The 20178-nt window shown below is 39.5% G+C and overlaps 2 protein-coding genes across 2 annotated transcripts; both read left to right on the forward strand.

Moving 5' to 3' along the window:
• Nucleotides 1–5965: 5965 nt before the first annotated feature.
• LOC146619307 (uncharacterized) lies at nucleotides 5966–8127 on the forward strand. The gene is made up of 4 exons (XM_085370217.1): nucleotides 5966–6216; nucleotides 6469–6502; nucleotides 6647–6833; nucleotides 7510–8127. Exons 1-4 carry the CDS (start codon nucleotides 5966–5968, stop codon nucleotides 7863–7865), a joined length of 828 nt encoding a protein of 275 aa, XP_085226343.1. The 3' UTR covers nucleotides 7866–8127.
• A 900-nt stretch (nucleotides 8128–9027) lies between these two features.
• LOC146619308 (cytochrome P450 2F3-like) lies at nucleotides 9028–18548 on the forward strand. Its single transcript, XM_085371092.1, has 9 exons — nucleotides 9028–9776; nucleotides 9968–10130; nucleotides 10260–10409; nucleotides 12059–12219; nucleotides 12397–12573; nucleotides 15521–15662; nucleotides 15790–15977; nucleotides 16084–16225; nucleotides 17498–18548. Exons 1-9 carry the CDS (start codon nucleotides 9606–9608, stop codon nucleotides 17677–17679), a joined length of 1476 nt encoding a protein of 491 aa, XP_085227218.1. The 5' UTR covers nucleotides 9028–9605; the 3' UTR covers nucleotides 17680–18548.
• Nucleotides 18549–20178: the final 1630 nt, after the last annotated feature.

The raw sequence follows: 20178 nt of genomic DNA on the forward strand, positions 1-20178 counted from the left end.
TCATGTACATATAATAAGAAAACATAATGTTACAGACCTGCCTTTTTAATAATAAACGTTTTTCTTTTTTTCCTAAGAAAAATATATTTTTTTAAATCGCGCTGTCAAAGTTAATTGCTTATACACGTCTATTGTTTTTCTGTATACTGTTTTATAATAATTAAAACATATAAATGTTTAAAAGTACTACTATTAAAATACCATATCCAGGTTTAGCAGGTTTTGTTATTAATTCTTCATTATCTTGCTGCTGTTTAAAACATTTGAACATGTCGATTTGTTATTCCAACCAGTCAAAAGCAAACGTGATGTCAGCAAAAATGCATTAACGCATTACAGAAAAATATTCAAACTATTTTTGTTTGCATTTACTCCATTCTACACAAACAGAGTCACCATCACGATGTCTGGGAATTTGTTTGAAAATCCGGATTCAGTCATAACAATTTGAAGCACTCTCAGCTGTAGTCTAAATAACTGCGGCTTTCCTTGATTTACATCTAAGTTACTGTTGTAGATCGCGATGTCTGAAGTGTGTTCTGTGTGTGCGAGAGGAAATGCTTCTTGCTGCGTGAGAGAAGTCCCTGCAGGGTTCTCATATCATTCATGAATGAATTGATCTGCTGTGTATATTTCTGTTTTTTTTTTTTTTCTTCTTCTCTGAAAACAATGAGATGGGCTGGAACTCAGGTTGCGAAGAACTCAGTCCGACTGCCCCTTTAAGAGTAGCTCTGCGGACAGTGTTGTGTTCCCAGGGTTTTTAATGGAGACAGAGAGCCACTGAGAAAGACCCCATTGTATATGCTCTCCTTTCAATCGGGGCCTGAGCAATGGTGCTCTCACTGCTCCCTGATAGAAGCACAGAGTGGAGGGAGGGAAGAGGGTCGCAGAGGGTGGTCCTGCATAAGAAAGCGGGGTGTTCAACTCCAAAACACAAAGTTTCGTGGCTAGTTGGACCTGGAAGGAGTGAATGTTTGGCTATAAAGGGGGAGGGGCATCAGGTCTAGGACTCAAGGAGTGTTTAGGTTCAAGTCACGCTAAAATCTGATTCATCACACACCAAGACCCAAAGATTTAAAGACCTTTACACGAAGCTCAAGTGGATTAACAGAATTAAAAGCGAATGGTCTAGGTTATAAAACACTTTAACCGGCAAAACAAACTGTATGGGCCCCAGCTACTCACAGAGTAGTAGGCTAGTGCTGAGCTCATATCCCTGATAATCTCAAATGCTTATTAACAAAACAACCTGTCTTGAAAAAGAGTGTCTATTGGCTGGAAGACATGAGAAACACCTTCCTGCTACTCTCCCAGCTACACATCCCCCCGGTGGTGCGGATAATGAGCTGAGGGCCTCTTCTTTTTCCTTCTCCTTACTGCAGACTTGACAGCCAAACTGCTCCACTCAACCCTGATGATTCATTAAAATAGACTGTAGTGACTGACTGCCTGAAGTTGAAGGCTCTTATGCCCCCTGCTGGTGATTTTGTTCAAACTGCAACTGAATTCATGGAAGAACAATCAGTCCTGAGAAAGTCTCTGAACAAACCTAAATGAAGATCATTTAAAGGCGGTCAGCTTAGGCTCCTGACCCAAACTGACCTCATCGGTCAAACACATTGGTGTTTTTGTTATGACTTGAGTATAGCTGCCAATGGATCTAACACCGGCATTTGCTGATAAATCTGAGCTATACAAGAGTGTGAGCTCAGATTCAGCCAAATGTACAAAACCTATTGGGAAAACATTTAATTTGAGCAGGGCAGCAATGCCTAACATAGTGCAAAAACAACACAAAAGCTTAACAGGGTGAAAAGGCAATGTCCTCAAATAGTAGAGTCAATCCCCTGATTTAAATCAAATTGAGCTGCACTCCATCAGACTGAAGACAGACGGACTCAACAAAAAGCAGACGGTGAAAGTTTACTTCAGCCATAGAGTGTAAAAGATTTTATACTCAATACTTAATATGATGATTTTTTTCTACACTCCCAAATAATTTGAAAGCACAATTTAATTAACATCCTTCTATCAGTACTGATGTCAGTTTTTATTTTAAAGTTGACTAAACCAGGCCAAAAACACCAGATATTATTACTTCATGTTTGTTCTTTGCTTGGAGAGGTGTGCAACAAGATTAAACCTTGCAATGAGAGCTTTCTGCTGTTTTATTTTCAGCTCACTGGTGAAATTAGCCAGTAATAGAAACGCTGAATTAGCAACAGACAGCAAAGCAAATGATATCTATGTGCTACAGTGTAAGATCCTGTTTTTCTGTCACACATAGAGTTCAAAGGGAGCTGTCTGATGGGAAAATAAAATTTCCAGTGGGATTATCTGATTTTATGTCATCTCCTGGCTTTGACTAACTCCTCAATAGCTCTGCTTGTCATAAACTTTAAACAGAGACAGATATGTCTGTGAACAAAAACCTAGAGACACGCATCAAGGGCTGCAGTAACAATTTCAAACAAATGCTTTGGCATGTTGGTGATCCCATGTGGCATGTTACACATTACTGTAGGCAGATCACTAAACCAGAGGTCAAAGATTTAAGCCTCATGTATTCAAGGTGTTAAAGGTACAATATACAATGTACACTGAAGGTGTGTAAATATTTTTGCCCATTTATTTTCACATTGCTTGCTGAAATCTGCTTCCTGTATTTAGCCCCCACATCTTTCAGACTACCACCACCTTACAACCCATTTATTGAAGACCAGTTTCATCAAAGCATGAGAGCGTCTCTCTAAGATCCCTCCTGTTACGTAACGTCATTCTAACAGCGATTAGCAAACCCAGAATGTCACAGTGAATAGCATTTAATCTCACTTGGATATATGATGATGAAAGACATGTAATATGTTAGAGGTGGTTACTTGGATGGGGCCACATATTCCAGGTTTGAACAGATTAAAATCTTGGTTGGGCCTATCCACAGCAGTGCAACAACAGGCTTCCAGCTGTGCAAGAATAATAATCCCTCTGTTTTAATCTCTCTGAGCAGGAGGTGATCCGAGCCCTTGTTCGGAAGCCATTCAAGGGCGCAGGGATGCGCTAAGATACAGGTTTGACAGGTTTACCAGTTTAATGATAAGCAAATATGCACCTCTCATATTTTCTGTGTGGAACTGGAAATTGAAGCGTGTGTGTGTGTATGTTGCTCAGGGAGGGTGTCCAACATGACATCTGGTAATGGTTGCAGTATAAACCATAAATCATCTTTTTGGTGGGATTTATGCTTTGCTGTGATGATTATTTGGGCCTCTTATGCTCATATGATGTTTATATGTGCATAACCAGGCATGGCTCCAATTCCACTCACAACAGCATGGGTTTAAAGAGGGAAGGCCTAAATAGTGGGGATTATTCTCTCTCCCGCTTCTCCCTCTCCCTCTTTCTCTTACCCTATTTTTCAGCATCAGTGCTCTGCCTTTCATTTTAGTTCCTGTTGCTGTGATGACCACAGACATGAGCACAGCAGGTGTTCATCGAGGCTTCCTCAAAAAATATGGTAGGGCTGCTTCTATCCTTTTATCCACAGTAACCCCTCTGCAGTCGTCATGTAAAGTTTGATGTGAATGCTTTGGTCTGATTTTGTTTACTGTCCTTTTGTGCTCATTCTGCAAATTAGGCCAAAGTTAGTAATTATATAGGCTTTTTGAAGATCTCAGTTGCTTTGCTGTCAAATATGACCAAACTATGTCTTTAATTTAGATTTTCTGATTGTCTTATGCTTATTTTCTCCAAGGTGTAATAAATTCTTAGTGTTTATTCTTTTAAAGCCAGTATAGATTATATGGCTGCTGACTTCACAATCGGTGGAAAACAACACTGTCTCAGAACACCAATCCAACTCTTACATGAGCAATGTCAGCCTAAGAGCCAGCCAGTATGATTTTCAAGCCAAGTCATGAACCGGCTCTTGGCCAGCGTCTCTCTTTACTTATATTACATCTGTTTTTTATTGCCCTTGTTTTCATTTCAGAGTGGTGTCACAGTTGATAACAGTTAAGTAGCTATTTTGGTACTTCAAATGTTTTTCTTCCTCTCTTGACTTATGCAGACTAATAGAGCTAATAAAATTTAGGGATATTAATCTAAAGGTTGAAATCTGCAGTCAAATTAATGCAGTTGTTGTCATATTAGTATTCCCAGGTATAGTAGACGCCATAATAACAAACAATCAATCAAAAATTCCTATACCCCCCTCCCTTGCTCGCTTGCAAATCCACCTGCTTTAATCCGCTGTATGGAGAAATAAAGCAGATCTTGTCTATCAACATGTGCTCACCTTCTACTGTCTGCAGTCTAACACCGTCGTGTGCGTCCTGTCCTGAAAACTCATTGTTCCAAAAATGAGAATATTTCAGTTTCTTTTTAATACAAAAACGCATTACATTTGACTCAAGCTGTTTCTATTGATTTTTGATATTATGGATCTGCCTTGTTTCAAAGACAAGGTATCATTATTTTTGTATTATTATTGGTATTGTTGTTGTTGTTTTCATAAGTTGATCCTGTGACTTTCTCTGACTGTTGTAATTTTTAATCAGTGTGATTTTGAGGCTGCTGTTTGTGCTCATAAAACCCCCCAAACAATTTATTGGACATTGTTATAGTTGTGTTTATGCCACTGCAATAAGTATCCAATTATATCACTGAAACTGACAAAAATAGAACATTTCTATCAAAGAACCTGCTCATTAAACAATTGTGTTATTTGTTTGTAAAACTTTCAGTTAAGTTAGTGAAAGTACAAGCATACAACCAAACAAACAACACCGTTATAGTTCTGGACATACAATGCCAGCAGTAACATTACTACTAATACGGAAGTATCTTGATTCATGTTCAATCATCCAGGTAAGGAATTCTCAAAAAGTTGATTCTGTTCATCTGGATGTAACATTTTCAGTGCAACAAATGTTTCGTCACTCATCCAAGTGACTTCTTCAGTGTCAGCTGAATGCCAGTTTCCCTAACCTTATAAACAGTAATGACCGAAACTAACAACACTGACAAACAAAGGGAGTGAGATCAGATCAACTGTCATTGATCAGTGCTATGGTGTACATTTTAAGACATCTTCAGGTTTCAGGAAACCATCGTCAGACATCAGATCAAACGGTCTCAGATGTCAAACCATAAACAAAAAACATCACATTCCATTGAAAAACACATGAGACTTCTGACTAGATTAGATTAGATAGAACTTTATTAATCCCTCGGGTGGGTTCCTCTGGGAAATTCGATTTCCAAAAAAGCACAGCACCGACAGAAGTTACAGAGTTATACACACACACATATATATAAATACAGAGACAATATAAATAAAATATACGAAGGGGATAAATATAATAAATAGGAATAAAAATAAAAATACAAGTGAATTGCACATTTCAAGTATTGAGTCTATTGCACCGTTGACTATTTACAAAAGTATTGCACAAAAGGTATTGCACAGTGAGGTGAAGAGGCACTACAGCTTAGTTGTTCCCCCCTCCTTTGTCCTCCTGTTTCCCCTCCCTCTCCCCTCCAGAGAGGAGTTAAACAGTCTGATGGCGTGTGGGACAAAGGAGTTTTTAAGTCTGTTAGTTCTTGTCTTTGGGAGAAGCAACCTGTCACTGAACAGACTCTTCTGGTTGTTAATGGCCGTGTGCAGAGGATGCCTGGCATTGTCCATAATGTCCATCAGTTTCTTTCAGTCAGACTAAACAGCACCAGACTGAAAAGCCTCAGAAAAAACAACTTCAGATGATATGATAAATGGCAGAACATAACATAACATTTTCTCTGTGCTTTTGCTACAGTTATTTTTTTACAGTTGTTTTTTTGGGACTTGTTTGTCTGATTAGTCAGAAGGACCTCCTGTTCAGCTTGTTTTGGCTGTTCTGGCACTTTTTGATTCATCTCCTATTTATGAGCCTACTTGTACTGTTTTCTTTTTTCTGGAGGCGGCTTCATGTTTAAGCAGTGGAAGGAGAAGTACCTTGTGCTGACCATAGAGGGTAACCTGCTGGTGTGCCGGGATGCAGAGTCCCCTCCAGACCAAGTAGTAGCACTACATAGCAGCTGTGAGTCAATTGCAGAGGGACGAGAAATACTTGACCTGCCCAAGTTGCCTCCAGGGGGCAGGAGGGACTGCTGCTTTGCTCTTATCCTGCCACAGAACAAGTTCCTGCTGCTGCTCTCAGACAACCCAGACGACTGCACGTAGGTCTCACGCTCTCTCTTTGTCTCCTTCCCTCTGGAGCTCAGATGTCCTTTACCCATTCACTATCAGTTGTTTTGCACATGGTGGCATATTTACACACACATACATTCTGAAATTTAGGTTTCCTTTGCTCTACTTGTTACCAAATAAATTTACTGCACGTGATTATCAGGCTTTTCTGCTGTTGAAAAAATAAAAAATAAAACTTTGGATCTGTTTCAAACATCATGACATGTCATTATCTTTCACAGGCTCTGGCTGAAGGTCATCAGGAAAGTGAGAGAGGTGAGTTAGGTAGCACTGTTTTATTTAATATTAAAACAAATTGTGTTCTCTATGTTTCTCACTGCTAATTTGTTAGATTCCTGTTCCAATTGTAGACTGTTTATTTCTGTCATATAATAACGTTTACTTTTTCCAATTTGCTAGGGTGTCATGTCACCCCTGACACTTCAGAGACAACGCAGCCTCACTCCCTGCATCACAGATAGAGACCCCCTGCCCGACTCTGCCAGTGATAAAGACCCCGGGTCACCAAGGGTTGGTGAGGGCACCCCTCCTTTGACTAGGGTCACTGAACGGGGAGGCTCCTTCAGAGAGAGAGGGCAAAACCAAGGTCAGCTCTTAGGCCATTTGTAATTACTTGACAGTAGATTGAAGAAGGGTGCTGATTAATTTCACAAAACAGAAAAAACAAGACAAATGAACAAAAACTCTAATCTGGTTAATTAATGAACTAATGGATATAAAACGATTTGTGAATAAAACAAATGGGAAGCACATTCAGAAATTTGACAATACACATTTCTGAAGCATTTATGCCTAAAACTACACATTATCACATCTGTCACACAGCTGTTGCTTTATTACAGTTACAACTGCATCTTAATTACTGAAGCTCTGACTAATTTAATTTGCTAAATGTGATGCATTTGGACAATTCATGTTTGTTTTTTCCTTTATAATTTAGTGCTCTGTTGTTTTGAGCATGACAGATGGTGTCCTTAAGCACCTGCAAAGCCGTAACAGAGCACACAGAGGCAGAGTTGGGGTTAATCGTGTTTTGATCTAATTTTGAGTAATGAAAAATATAGCTTAATTGTATTTCTACTGTGTCCCATTTAATTTAAGTAGTTTATGAATACTAAGTCTAGTACACACATATACACTATTGCCAGTAGTAGTATAATAGTATTATAGTAGCCAGTTAGTATAATATATGCTGTCTGGCTGGTAAATAAGCCAAACTACACATAAATTTGTGAATTTAACAACATTTACATCTTTTACAGCAAATGTGTCACGGCAGCCTCTGCGTAGTGTTTCTGTGGCACCACCTCACCGTGTGTCCGACTGTCTTCGCCATGGCAACAGCAGTGATGCCCGGGCAGTGAGGGCAGTATGCTTACTGATGGGAGGGGCAGCAGCCTCCTCTGCTTTGGGCTACCTCAATTCCTGCTCCCCTTCCTCTCCCCTTGCCACAAGACCCCCAGAAATTGCCCACGGCACAGGGGGCTTCTCTGAGCTTTCTGCTGGGGGCTCCTTCCATGCCTGCAGCCAGGATGTCGATTCCCCACACTTTAACAGCTTCGACTTCGAAGGAGACTCCGACTTTGATGCATTTGACTGTGGAGGATTTGCTTTTTAGTTGACAGGGCTTTCAAATTCCTTATATTGATGTTTGTAATATAAGTATGTTGTTATTTACTAATCAGCTGTTGGGTAATCTGTAGGACTAATTTAGCAATCAATAAAGGTGTGCTTCCTGGCTTTGTGCCAATGCTCCTCAGGTTAATCATAAATAAGCCCTACTCCTGTAAACACTGTCTGTGTTGTATCACTTTTTCCATGCCATGATGACTTGATATTCACTGGGTCAGCAGTCTGATTCCAGTCACACAGACATTTATAAGAACATATTAGTCTCAGATTTCAGTTCAATTCAATAAAACTTTATTGATCTTGAAGGTTGATCCTGAAGGAAATTGGGTATGTTTTTTTTTTGTTTTTTTTTCTTCTCAGATTTGGATTTGTGTCATAAATTTGAGAAAAGATGATCTCACTGAACTGAATGTTTTTTTTCTCGTCCACATTTCTCTCAGTGTCTTCTGCCCTGCTTTTGGAAATTACCCTTTCACCTGTGTGCACAGTGTAATTATACATGGAATGCAGTTTAAAGGTTAACACATTAAATCCTTTTGTCAACATGACTTTGTGCTTGTCTCTCTAGAACAAACAAACTGCAGCAGTGCAGACATAGGCCAGGGTCTGGGGAGGAGGGATTTTGAAGCAAATCTGTACAAGAGGGGGATATGCATAACCTGAAAATGCACATGCTTAATGTGTGTATCAAGCAGATTATTATAGTCAAGACATCCATTCATTTTTTTTATCATAAGCATCACTTTTTTAAAATTATATTATGACTGCTTTAAAATACCCAAAGTCTTACTGCTTGGCATTACTTTACTGTTTGACAGCCAGGACAAACAGTAAAGTACAACTTTTTCCTGTTAGAGTTACCCACACTGAAAGGAACAAGTTGTACCATTTCTTGTAGATATAAATCTGACTGAAAAGACAAAAAACAGTTTGAGTAACAGCTAAAATAGCAATGTCATTACATCTCTATCATTGAAGTTCCCTCTGGGTACTCTGGCTTCCCCCCACAGTCCAAAGACATGCAGTTAGTGGGAACAAGTTAATTGATTAATCAAAATTGCCCATAGGTGTGAATCTGTGCGTAAATGTGAGTGCGAATGGTTGTCTGTGCCTCTATGTGTTAGCCCTGCGACAGACTGGAAACCTGTCCAGGGTGTACCCCGCCTCTCGCCCTATGACAGCTGGGATAGGCTCCAGCGTCCCCGCAACCCTGGAAAGGATAAACGGAAGCGAATGGATGGATGACAAATCAAAACAACAATCACCTCAAGGTGCTTTACGTTGTAAGGCTAGAGACCCTACAATAATGCAGAGAAAACCCCAACAATCAAAAGATTCTCTATGAGCAAGCAATTGACAGTGGAAGGAAAAACTACCTTTTGACAGGAAAAAAAACAAACAGGCTAATCAAGGAACAGCCAGGTTGAAGGCTGAGGTTGAAGGAGGCAGGCAGGATGAAAGACACACTGTGGAAGAAAGCCGGGGATTAATAATGACTAATGATTAAATGCGGAGTGGTGTGTAAACACAAAGTGAGTAAAAAAGGTGAGTGAAGAAGAAATGCTCAGTGGATCATGGGAAGCCCCCATTAGAGTATGCGTATGCATCTAGACTGACGTATTTTCTGGGTTAGTTCAGTTGTTTGCCTTCGAGTCTGGCATTTGAAACTATTTCTTGTCAAGTGACAACATAATAACAGTTAAGATAAGAAAGTTTATACAGCATCATGGAATTTTCTACAACTTTGATCTTGGCAGGGCTAATCTTAGCTCTGCTGTGGATATTTAATGTAAAAAACAAAACAAACAGGCGTCTACCTCCAGGACCCACTGCACTTTCTTTCATAGGAAACCTTCTACAGATAGACAAAAAAGCACCCTTTAAAAGTCTTTTTAAGGTAAGTTTACAATAGTATATTTTGTAATATGAGGAGAGTAAAAACTGTCTTCAAACAGACTAAATTTAACAGCATCTTAACACTTCAGAATCAGAATACTTTATTAAGGGCGTGCAATTACTGCAGTGTGTTTTTGCATAAAACTCATAAAAAGCTCAATGCTTATCATTAAAACAAATAATTTTTATTAGTTCAGTGAAACCTATGGGCCAGTGATGACAGTATACCTAGGCTGGCAGCGGACAGTAGTTCTGGTAGGATATGATGCTGTGAAAGAAGCCTTGGTGGATCAAGCAGATGACTTCACAGGCAGAGCACCAACTCCAGTTCTACACAACCCTAACAAGAAATATGGTAAAGCGTGATCACTCAAATATGTTGTCTTTGTCAAGGCACAAGTGATTTGTTTCCTAGTGCTTTAATTCTTTCATGAATCAGCATGGCTTCTCTTCCATTACTTTGATAAGTGGTTTAACCTTTCAGGTATAGGGAGCAGTAACGGGGAACGCTGGCGTCAGCTGCGACGCTTCACAATGACCACTCTAAGAGATTTTGGGATGGGACGCAAGGGGATGGAAGAATGGATCCAAGAAGAGAGTGAACATATGAGGGCTCACATACATAAATTAAAAGGTATAGTTTCAGCTGATGTGAAAAGGGCTACTGTGCAATATGCCAAGCTACGTTTACTATGAACAGCATGGTACCTATATGTATATAACATATTAAAAAATTGAAATGCTGATAAGTGAAAACAAATACTAGCTCAGTGGATCTGCGTTCGACTACTCCGCCTAGGCTGCACTGTCCAGCGCAGATCCACTGAGCGCAGCGCAAGCTAGCAAGACAGAAGCTAAGCTCATTGCAACATGGCAAATTGAACCTCCCCCACCCTCATTCAGATCTGGCCTTTGGAACTATTTTGGTCTTCATGTGAAGTATGACCCTGAAGGTAAGCAAAGTAAAACAGTATGTCAGATGTGCCACGCAATGCTCAATTACATGGGTGGGAACTACTGCGTTAGCGCAGTTTGCTCGTTAACGTGTTGACGCCGTCCAGCCCCACGCACGGGGCGATCCGCGGTAGCTCGTTAACGGAGATTTGCCGTGTTGTGGCGTTAACGTCATTTGAGATTAACGCTGACAGCACTAGTGGGAACAAAATGAATATGACTGCACATTTACTCCGACATCATCCTAGTGCAAAGACAAGTGGAAGCAGACAAAAACAACAAGCACGCATGCTACAAACTTTACCTGAGTCATTTAGACAGCCGTTAGCACATGATTCTTCTTATGGGGACCTGATATGTTTAATGTGCTGCTGAGAATATACTCCAGAAGAAGCGTATAGTATAGCTTTTATTTTGAAAAGAACCATTTCTCTGTAATAAACTCTCTTTTCCAACGATGAGTGATTTCTCGATCAGATAGATTTATTATTTTATCCCTTTGTTGTTTCAGCAACATTAAATTTAAAAACTGTACGTTTGAGTTAAAATATATATTTATAATTTTAATAAATGACAAATTAAAAAAGCATGAACAGTTTTTTGTATCGAAAAAATATCCAACCGTGACACCAAAGTACCGAACCGAACCATGAATTTTGCGTATCGTTGCACCCCTAACAAATACATATATATTTTGATATATAAAACACTATATGGAACACTATCATCCCTAGTGACCACACCCATATACCGATTTTCATCTACAACTCTGGTTGTCCCAAATGTACACACTCTTTGCCATGAGAATGCTCTAAAGAAAGAGACAAGGACCAGTGTTAAAGTCACTGACACATCATGCCAGATAACCAAAAAGGAAACACAATAAGCTGTCCATGAACATAACAGGACACTACAATACTAACGGAAAATAATCAGTCTTCACTTTGGAAAAACAGAAGCATATTACAGTAGGCTAATCCCACTAACCCAATATTCTCCACTACTGAATTGACATCCACTACCACCACCACCACCACCAAAAAAACAATATGATCTGCTAAAACAGAGAGCTTTTGTGAGCTTCAGGTTGTTAACACATCAGGATGCACAACTGATATCAGAAATCACAGTCAAATGCATGAAAACACCATTTTCTGGAAAACCAACAAACATACGCTTTGAATCTTTTTAAAAGTTGATTGACCAAACTTGTAATAGTTTGAAACGGAGAAGCGCAGACTAAACAGTGGGAAAGTCGGAAGTGTGGGCATGTCATAACTAAAGTGAAGTCCTTAGTTAATTTGACAGATGATTCCTCTTCTCTTGCAGGTGCACCATTTGACCCCACATTCTCATTGAGCCGTACTGTGTCTAACGTGATCTGCTGCCTGGTTCTTGGTCAACGTTTCAGCCATGAAGACAAGCAGTTCTTGCGCTTCCTTACCATACTTTCTCATATAGGAAAGCTTAATAGCAGCCCTGTGGGTCAGGTAACTGAAAGTGGGAGCAGAATTAAAAATTAAATGCTTTTAAATTTGGTTTTCATATTTTGTATAAGAATATATACATCAGTCTGTCCTGCATCTTTTGAAAATCATACTGGAAAAATTATCCAAACACAGTACATGCTTTACAAGAATGTATGGTGCTATGCTTCCTTACAACAGATGTACAACCTCTTTCCGAAACTCATGGACCATCTTCCTGGCCCCCACCACAAAGTTTTTGCAGAGTATGAAGAGGCGAGAAAGTTTATCAAGATGAAGATCCAAGAACACAAAGACACATTGGACCCCAGCTCCCCACGAGACTACATAGACTCCTTCCTTATTCGAATCAACCAGGTTGGAAAACTTAAGCATAATATATAAAAGAATACACAAAACTACAACTACTGTGTTTATTAATGTAGGTAATTAATAAAATCTAAAGTGCTAAAAATTATATTCTTAATTTAGCTGTGTCCTGCACCTACATTGCCTAAGCAACTGTATGGACTTTTGGCTACCAGCAGAGTGTAGCACCAGCAGTAGCTAAAGAAAAAACGTGCGGGAGTTTAGGGAGACCATGGAGCAGATTTTCAGCCAGCCTTAAAGCAACATGCTGTGGGGACATAATGTTGGAGCATTAGTTAAACCAAATGGCATGACCAGATATTTGAAGTGTCCCAGGTGTGTGTTCAAAAGCTGTCTTCCACTTGTCCTCATGTTTGATCTGAACCAGATGATATGGGTTTAGAAGGTTGAGTTTGGTGAAGACTGTGGCGCTTTGGAGTGGTTCAACTGCGGAGCTGATGAGGTGTAAAGGTTATTTATTCTTAACTCATTCACTGCCAGGGTTTTTGAGCATTTTTACTCATTTTTGAAGAGCCACAGAAAACTGTGTGTTATGATCACATAAACGCTGAACCTACCAAAATGAAGAACAGACTCTCTTCTTCCATCCCCAAAAAAAAGCTTGTTTCTACCATTTTCCGTTCTTTAGTAATCAGCTGTAGAAGAGAGGTGGGTTCCACCAAAAATGCCTGTTTTGACCAAAAAAAAAGGGAGAAAACGAACTTTTTGTGAAAAATACATTTCAAGCAGTCTGATGTTCACTGACAAGCTGCCCGAGGTTGTATTCTAGCCCCTCCCATTGAAAACATAATTGACGTCTATAGACGTCAATGGCAGTCAACGTAAGTTTTTCAATAGACGTCTATAGACGTCAATGGCAGTGAATGAGTTAACTGTAATGTCATTTAAGCTGCAAAAATCAATACATGGCCGGAGACAGCCATCCTTTTTGTCAACAAAAAAGAAACTGGCCCCTATCGGGGAGGAAGATGGCTGAATGATGCTGGCTGTGAGAGACTCCCTTATGTACTTCTCCATGGCTGCACGTCATGATACACAAAGGGAACAGTGGAGAGGTCAGCGGCTGTGTTTTCCTCGGACAGCCTTTGAGGAGCCTGAGGTTGGCGAGCAGAAACGAGACAGTTGGCATGACAGAATGGGCTCCAAATAACAATTCTTTGGCTGGACCAATCTAAGAGAGGATTGTGAACCTCCAAACAAGGAAAACCTAGGATGAGTGGTGTATCTGGAGAATGAAATGTGAAAAAGTTGAGAGTCTCTCCGTGGTTTGTAATGTAATTACAAGTAAATTAGTAATGCGACGGGCGCAGTGCAATGATTGATGTGGGCAAAACCTTCATCGTTTAAGGCTTTGGCAGGAATGGGTGGATCTAGCTTAACCAGTGAGATGTTCAGTTGTCTGGCTAGCTCACTGCCAATGAGACTCTGTTCGGTGCCTGAATCTACAAGTGCTTGACAGGTTGCTTTAGGTTAAACAAGAGTGTGACTGGTAGCTGTAAACGGGGCTTAGAATATATTTGCATTCCACCCAGACCATGACACTAAGTTAAAATCAAGGAACAAACCATAATCAAACTTATTACTTGAGAAGTTGGTTTCACTAATGTAGTTAGTTCAATGCTCAGATGAATATCGAAGGATCTCTCCCATCTTAAAAAATAAATAATAAAAAATAATGGCAAGATAATCAACTGATGACAAACAGATGAGGTCATTCACCTCAGGTGTGCAGGGACAAACGGCTAGAAGCCAGAACAGATTCTGCCCCTGCAACACCAGACATGGTTAGATGCACACACAATTATACACTCACACAGACAGAAAGAAAAAATAGAGAGAGGAAAATGAGGAGAGACCAACAAGGACAAAGAAGCGCTGGAGTTCTGAAAAATCGCACAGAAAGGGTAAAGGTGGCCCCCACATCTCCTTGGCCATCAGCATCAGCTCCGTGATGTGAACCCGGAGACGTGTCCTCCGGGTTCACATCACGGAGGACACGTCCTTGGGTCTGAACACAGCAGAGCTGGCACAGAAGGTTTAGCAGAGACTTTATTTCCTGAGAATCCTCAGTAAAAATAACATCCCTCAAAGGCTGCTGATGTCCTTCTATCGATGTTCTATCGAGAGCATTCTATGCTACTGTCTCTGTGTGTGGTTTTCCAGCTGGACAACAGCACAGAAGAAACCACTTCAGGGGATTGTAAAGATTCCCCAGGGCATAGGTGTCAAACTCTGGCCCGCCAAGCCATACCAAATTACTATTAGAGCTGGCCTACTGGTATTATACAGCTAATATATACATTGTTTAGTATTAAGCTTTGCTTGTTCCACATTCAGTTTTTCAGCAAAACTTGTTTGAGTCCATAAGAAGAGATTCATTCTTAAATCTGGAGGAAGATATTTTTCAATAAACATTAATGTTAGCCTGCGACCTTGTTCTAGTTTTGCATTTTGGCCCACTGTGTATTTGAGTTTGACACCCCTGCCCCAGGGGATCATTGCCTGTTCTTTACCCTGTCTGGACCAACTGCACCGTTCTCGCTGTCTCAGGAAAGTAGGACGCCCCCCTCATAACCTGTTTGAACCGCTCCCATCAGGCAATAGATATAAAAGCATCAGAACAAAGACTAATAGACTAAATAGCAACATCTACCCTGCAGCTGTTAGGGTACTGAATTACAGGTAATCACCTACAATTAGCCCGACAAATACTGTGCAATGGATGACATCCTGTGACATCCTGTGCAACAGTGCTTATGTGCAATAAGGTTCTATTAATTATTACTGAATATAGTCTTCTGCCTCTTTTTTTATATTTCATTTGTAATTATATTTTAAACTTTGCTTGACAAGGCAGGGACTGCATTTATTTTGTTGTACTTGTTAAAATGACGATAAAGATATTCTGAGAACAATGGCAACTTTCTTCTCTCAGGAAAAGGAGATTTCCACAACTGAGTTCCACTATGACAATTTGGTCTCTACAATAATGACTCTGTTTATGGCTGGAACACAAAGCACCAGCTCCACCCTGAGATATGCTCTTAGCGTGCTGATTAAATACCCCAAAATACAGGGTAAGTTTACAAAACAAGACCTTGAATTTACTTTACGAGCCCTAATACATTATGGTTAGGAATACGTCCCTTGGTGGACGTATAAAACAAATCAGAGTGGTAATCATTTCTGCTTTGCTGTGTCCAGAGAAAATGCAGCAAGAAATTGACACTGTTATTGGAAAAGGCCGTTGTCCCAGGATGGAGGACAGGAAGTCCCTCCATTTTTCACTTGCTGTCATCCATGAAGTGCAGCGTTTTCTTGACCTTATCCCTCTCAGCATCCCTCACTACACACTGAATGACATATCCTTCAGGGGTTATACAATCCCAAAGGTATTTTCAATTCCAAGATCTCATGTGTAGTACAGAATCTATTGTATATCAAGTCAGAGAATAATGTTGAAAGCAGCAACACTAACAAGATATATGTTTTGAATAGGACACTGTAATTATTCCGCTGTTGCACTCTGTGCTAAAAGAGGAAAAGCAATGGGCCACTCCCAGGTCCTTCAACCCCCAGCACTTCTTGGACAATAATGGCAACTTTAAGAAAAGTCCTGCATTCATGCCATTCTCTGCAGGTAAAGAGTCAACACACAGTTATTGATCATCCAGTTCTTTTGCATGTTGACGTAATTTTTTTTTTCCAAATATCTTGATATTTACAGTGAAAAGCAATTCAGGGCTCTAGAATGTGACCAGTTTGGACACACATGCAACCTAATTTCTCAATGGTGTGACTAAAAAAATCCTAGTTCGCACCGGTGTGACCAGCCATTCAAGTAAAAGAAAATGTCCCTACAACTCTGAAAGTCTCCGTGTGGTCAACAACAGACACACACTATGCCCATATCATGGTCTAAACCATTTAGAGACCTCTCTGAATAGCTGTGGTCCACATATTTCTGTAGGCCTGCGTGTGTGTACGTTTGAAAGTGCAGGCGAATAGAGAGGTGTGAGTAGCCTAGGCCCGACAGAAGTAGATATAGCTGTGGGTAATGATAAAAGATGAAAAGAACGATTGATAACTTTTTCCTTAAGGCCTGATCCGTCCGTAGCCAGTGCTATGACACGGAGCCATCAACCTCTCAGGTTGTGTCTAACACTGGTCTGGAGATGGCATAAGATAATGAGCCATATACGTTTGCAGCAAACAGGTCACCAGAGGAGGCCAAGATGATGATTAAGTTTAACATTGCCTATGTAATGTTACAATATGCCTATTGTACGTCCGAAATAATTCTTCACAAGAAAAATGGCTTGAACGTAAACCCTACATACAGTAATGATGTCGCGTATGTGAAGTTTATAGGTGTCATCCCGAACACACAAGAAAAAAATGGGAAAAAGGCCAAATTACAGGAGTTGGCCATCTGAGGGGCATGTGACTGCAGTGGAGGATAATCTATAAGATATCAAGCTGTTTAGATGTTCAGATACTGAGATGTTCAATTTGAAGGCTTATCAGACACTTTGAGGTCTTTTTAATTAAGATTTCCTTTTCTTTAATATATCTTGAGATGTATTAAGTTTCAATTTCAGCTCAGTGAAGCACTTAAAGCACAAGCACTTTTTCAGTCACTTATGTTTCTTGTAGAACTGTGCTCCAAATAAAGAACTTTGTGTTGACAAGATTGTCATTTACAAATCAATACTGTCTGTATGGACAGCTGCCCCCCCCCCCCGAAAAAAAGTGAATATGTAAATTGTGGTGGTAAGCAATGTGGTTGAAAAATTTGGGTGCACCTAACTTTTGTGCTGGCGCACCTTAGAAAACAAGTGCAACCGTGACAAAAAGTTAGTCTAGAGCCCTGCAGTTATTTTTAATCAGAGTCCTTTGTGTATCTCTACAGGGAAGAGAAACTGTGTTGGCGAGTCTCTGGCCCGTATGGAACTTTTTATTTTCATAGTATCATTGCTGCAGGATTTCACTTTTTCCTGTCCTGGAGGCCCTGACAGTATAAATCTCATTCCCGAATACAGCAGTTTTCTTAATGTGCCCTGTAGATACCATATCATGGCCACACCTCGTTAAAAACATGATTTGTTCAGACAGAGTTATAGTCTGGTTGAAGCACTCGAACAAGGATGTCTTCATCAGCTTCTTGTGAAACAGTGATTTGATGTTTATTTTACAGTTAGTTTGCTAGTACCTCACTGATGTAGAACACACAACCATTACATGAAAATCTTTCATCTCATTATAACTGTGTTTATGTTTTTTGTCATTTATTCTTTTTTTTTTTATGAGTTGATTAATGGACTGTTTTTCTCTACAAGCAATAAATATTACTACTATCTACTAAATGGCTTTACACCTATCAACAAATCATAAAGACTTTTATATAAATACTCAGTCTCATCATCATTGTTGAAACTGTAGAAAACAAAAAAATACAAGGATTAACGTGAATGAATTAAAAATTGCTCTCCTGTCTGAAATGTTGTTTCAACATTAAAATCTTAGTATTTGCTTTAATAACATTCTCTCCAATGATGTATTCAGCTACAAGTGTAGCACAATGTTAACGCAGCTGGTTTTCTGCAGAGATTACTTTGACCTCTTTTGGGTCAATATAGCACATTTTTAACTACGCCACTTTGGGGTAAACACACGTGAACCCTGCAAAGAGAGTCCGAGGTTATCCTCTCTCTTTCCCTTTGACAGCTGGTAAGGACCCAGCACCTTGTAACGCTAAGTGGAAAGGAAAGTGGACGGTTGGAAGCACCAACTATGTCTCTAACTTGCTTGAGGCCAAGTCAATTCCATGCAGACTACCTAAATGATCACAGTGTGTTTCTGATGCGTTCAGGGTCAGTAGTTTGCTAGTACCTCACTGATGTAGAACACAAGACCATTACATGTAAATCTTTCATCTCATCATAACTGTGCTTTCTGTTTTTTGTCATGTATTGTTTTTTGTTTCCTTTTTTTTTTAAAAAGAGTTATTGTTTCTTGTATTAATTGGACTATTTTTCCTCTACAGGCAATAAATATTTCTACTATTATTAACCAATAACTACTGTAAATGGCTTTACACCTATCAACAAATCATTAAGGTTTTTATGTAAATAGTCTCATCATGGCTGTTAAAACTTTACAACCCCCCCCCCCCCAAAAAAAGCCTAACAAGGACAAAGTAAATTAAAAAAAAATTGTTCTCATGTGTGAAATTTTGCTTTAAAATTTAAATCATAGTATTTTCTATGGAAGCGTAGAGCTGACACCCAGGCAATAAAACAACAGAGGTATATCACGTTATACGTGAAAACTTTATTGTTCTAACAATATACTTTTCATGTTTGTACAATATACTATCATGTTAGTACATTATACTTTCACGTTTGAACGACAAAATATTACGTTATTACAATATACATAATTATCACGTTACAACAAAAAACCTTTAACGTACAAACGAGATAATTATATTGTTTGAACAATAAAGTTTTCACGTTATAACATATCTTTTATTGTTTGAACATGATATATTCGTTTGCCTTAAAACATAGTGAAGTGGATGGCAGTGCAGATCAGAGTGCGAGAACATGGCTTGTTTATCGGAATTAATTAAGTTCTATTTTATGCTTGGATTGAGGCATGGGGAGATTTTCTGTTACTGAGCAGGTGGGACAGTATTGTGATAAGCATGCAGACACTCAGAAGAAACCTAAAACGCATGTGGCTATACTGGAGAAAGAATGAGTCTGAGTCGACTGAGGTGGCACGATTTCTTTTTGATCAACTGGAGGGACACGGGAGGCTCCATGGATGAAAAACTACACCAGCTGAACTGCATTTACACAGGTTATGTTGTCACGCAGAGTATACTGCGAGACATTTACTGAAATATCTTGACCCTTATGGGGTTGAGCAATGACGCAGAAATCACCTAATGTGACGCACGTATGTTAATCCTGGACCAAATTTCATGGCATGTTGACTTCTATGACAAACTGAAGCCTTTTGGAATCTGTATAAATGGCTGTATTGATGGCTTTTCTAGAGTTACGATTTGGCTTCAAGCCTATTCAACAAACAATGATCCCAAAGTCATTGCTGGATATTTCATAGTAAAAGTAGAAAAGAAGATGGGCACACCTGCCAGGATTAGCTCTGCTTTGGGTCATAATGGCAGAGATGCAAAGACTCTTGCATTGGATTATGGATCGAAACAGTTTTATTACTGGGCCCAGCAATCACAATCAGCATATTCAAGGCTGGTGAGCCTTTATGAGAGTCAGCACTGGAAAAATCGTTTCCAGAAATTAAAAGACAATGACTGTTTTTCTGGATGTTTTTTGGACAAGCAACTCATATTGTTTACATGCCTGAACGTCATCGAGGTATGTAACCACATTTATATTCTTTTATTGAGTCAGTGTGTGTCTGTGTGTTAGAGAGAAAGAGAGACACAGAGAGAGAAAAAGTTCGCTTTAACACCCACCATGCACATAAACCAGGCTTATTACCATTATGTTCATGATATGAAAAAAATGCATATTTCACTGGCCGGAAACATAAAATCACAAT

Source organism: Diplotaxodon limnothrissa, linkage group LG14 (assembly GCF_057381915.1).
Source record: "Diplotaxodon limnothrissa isolate DT_005_m linkage group LG14, D_limnothrissa_male_GT1.1, whole genome shotgun sequence".
Taxonomy (NCBI): Eukaryota; Metazoa; Chordata; class Actinopteri; order Cichliformes; family Cichlidae; genus Diplotaxodon; species Diplotaxodon limnothrissa.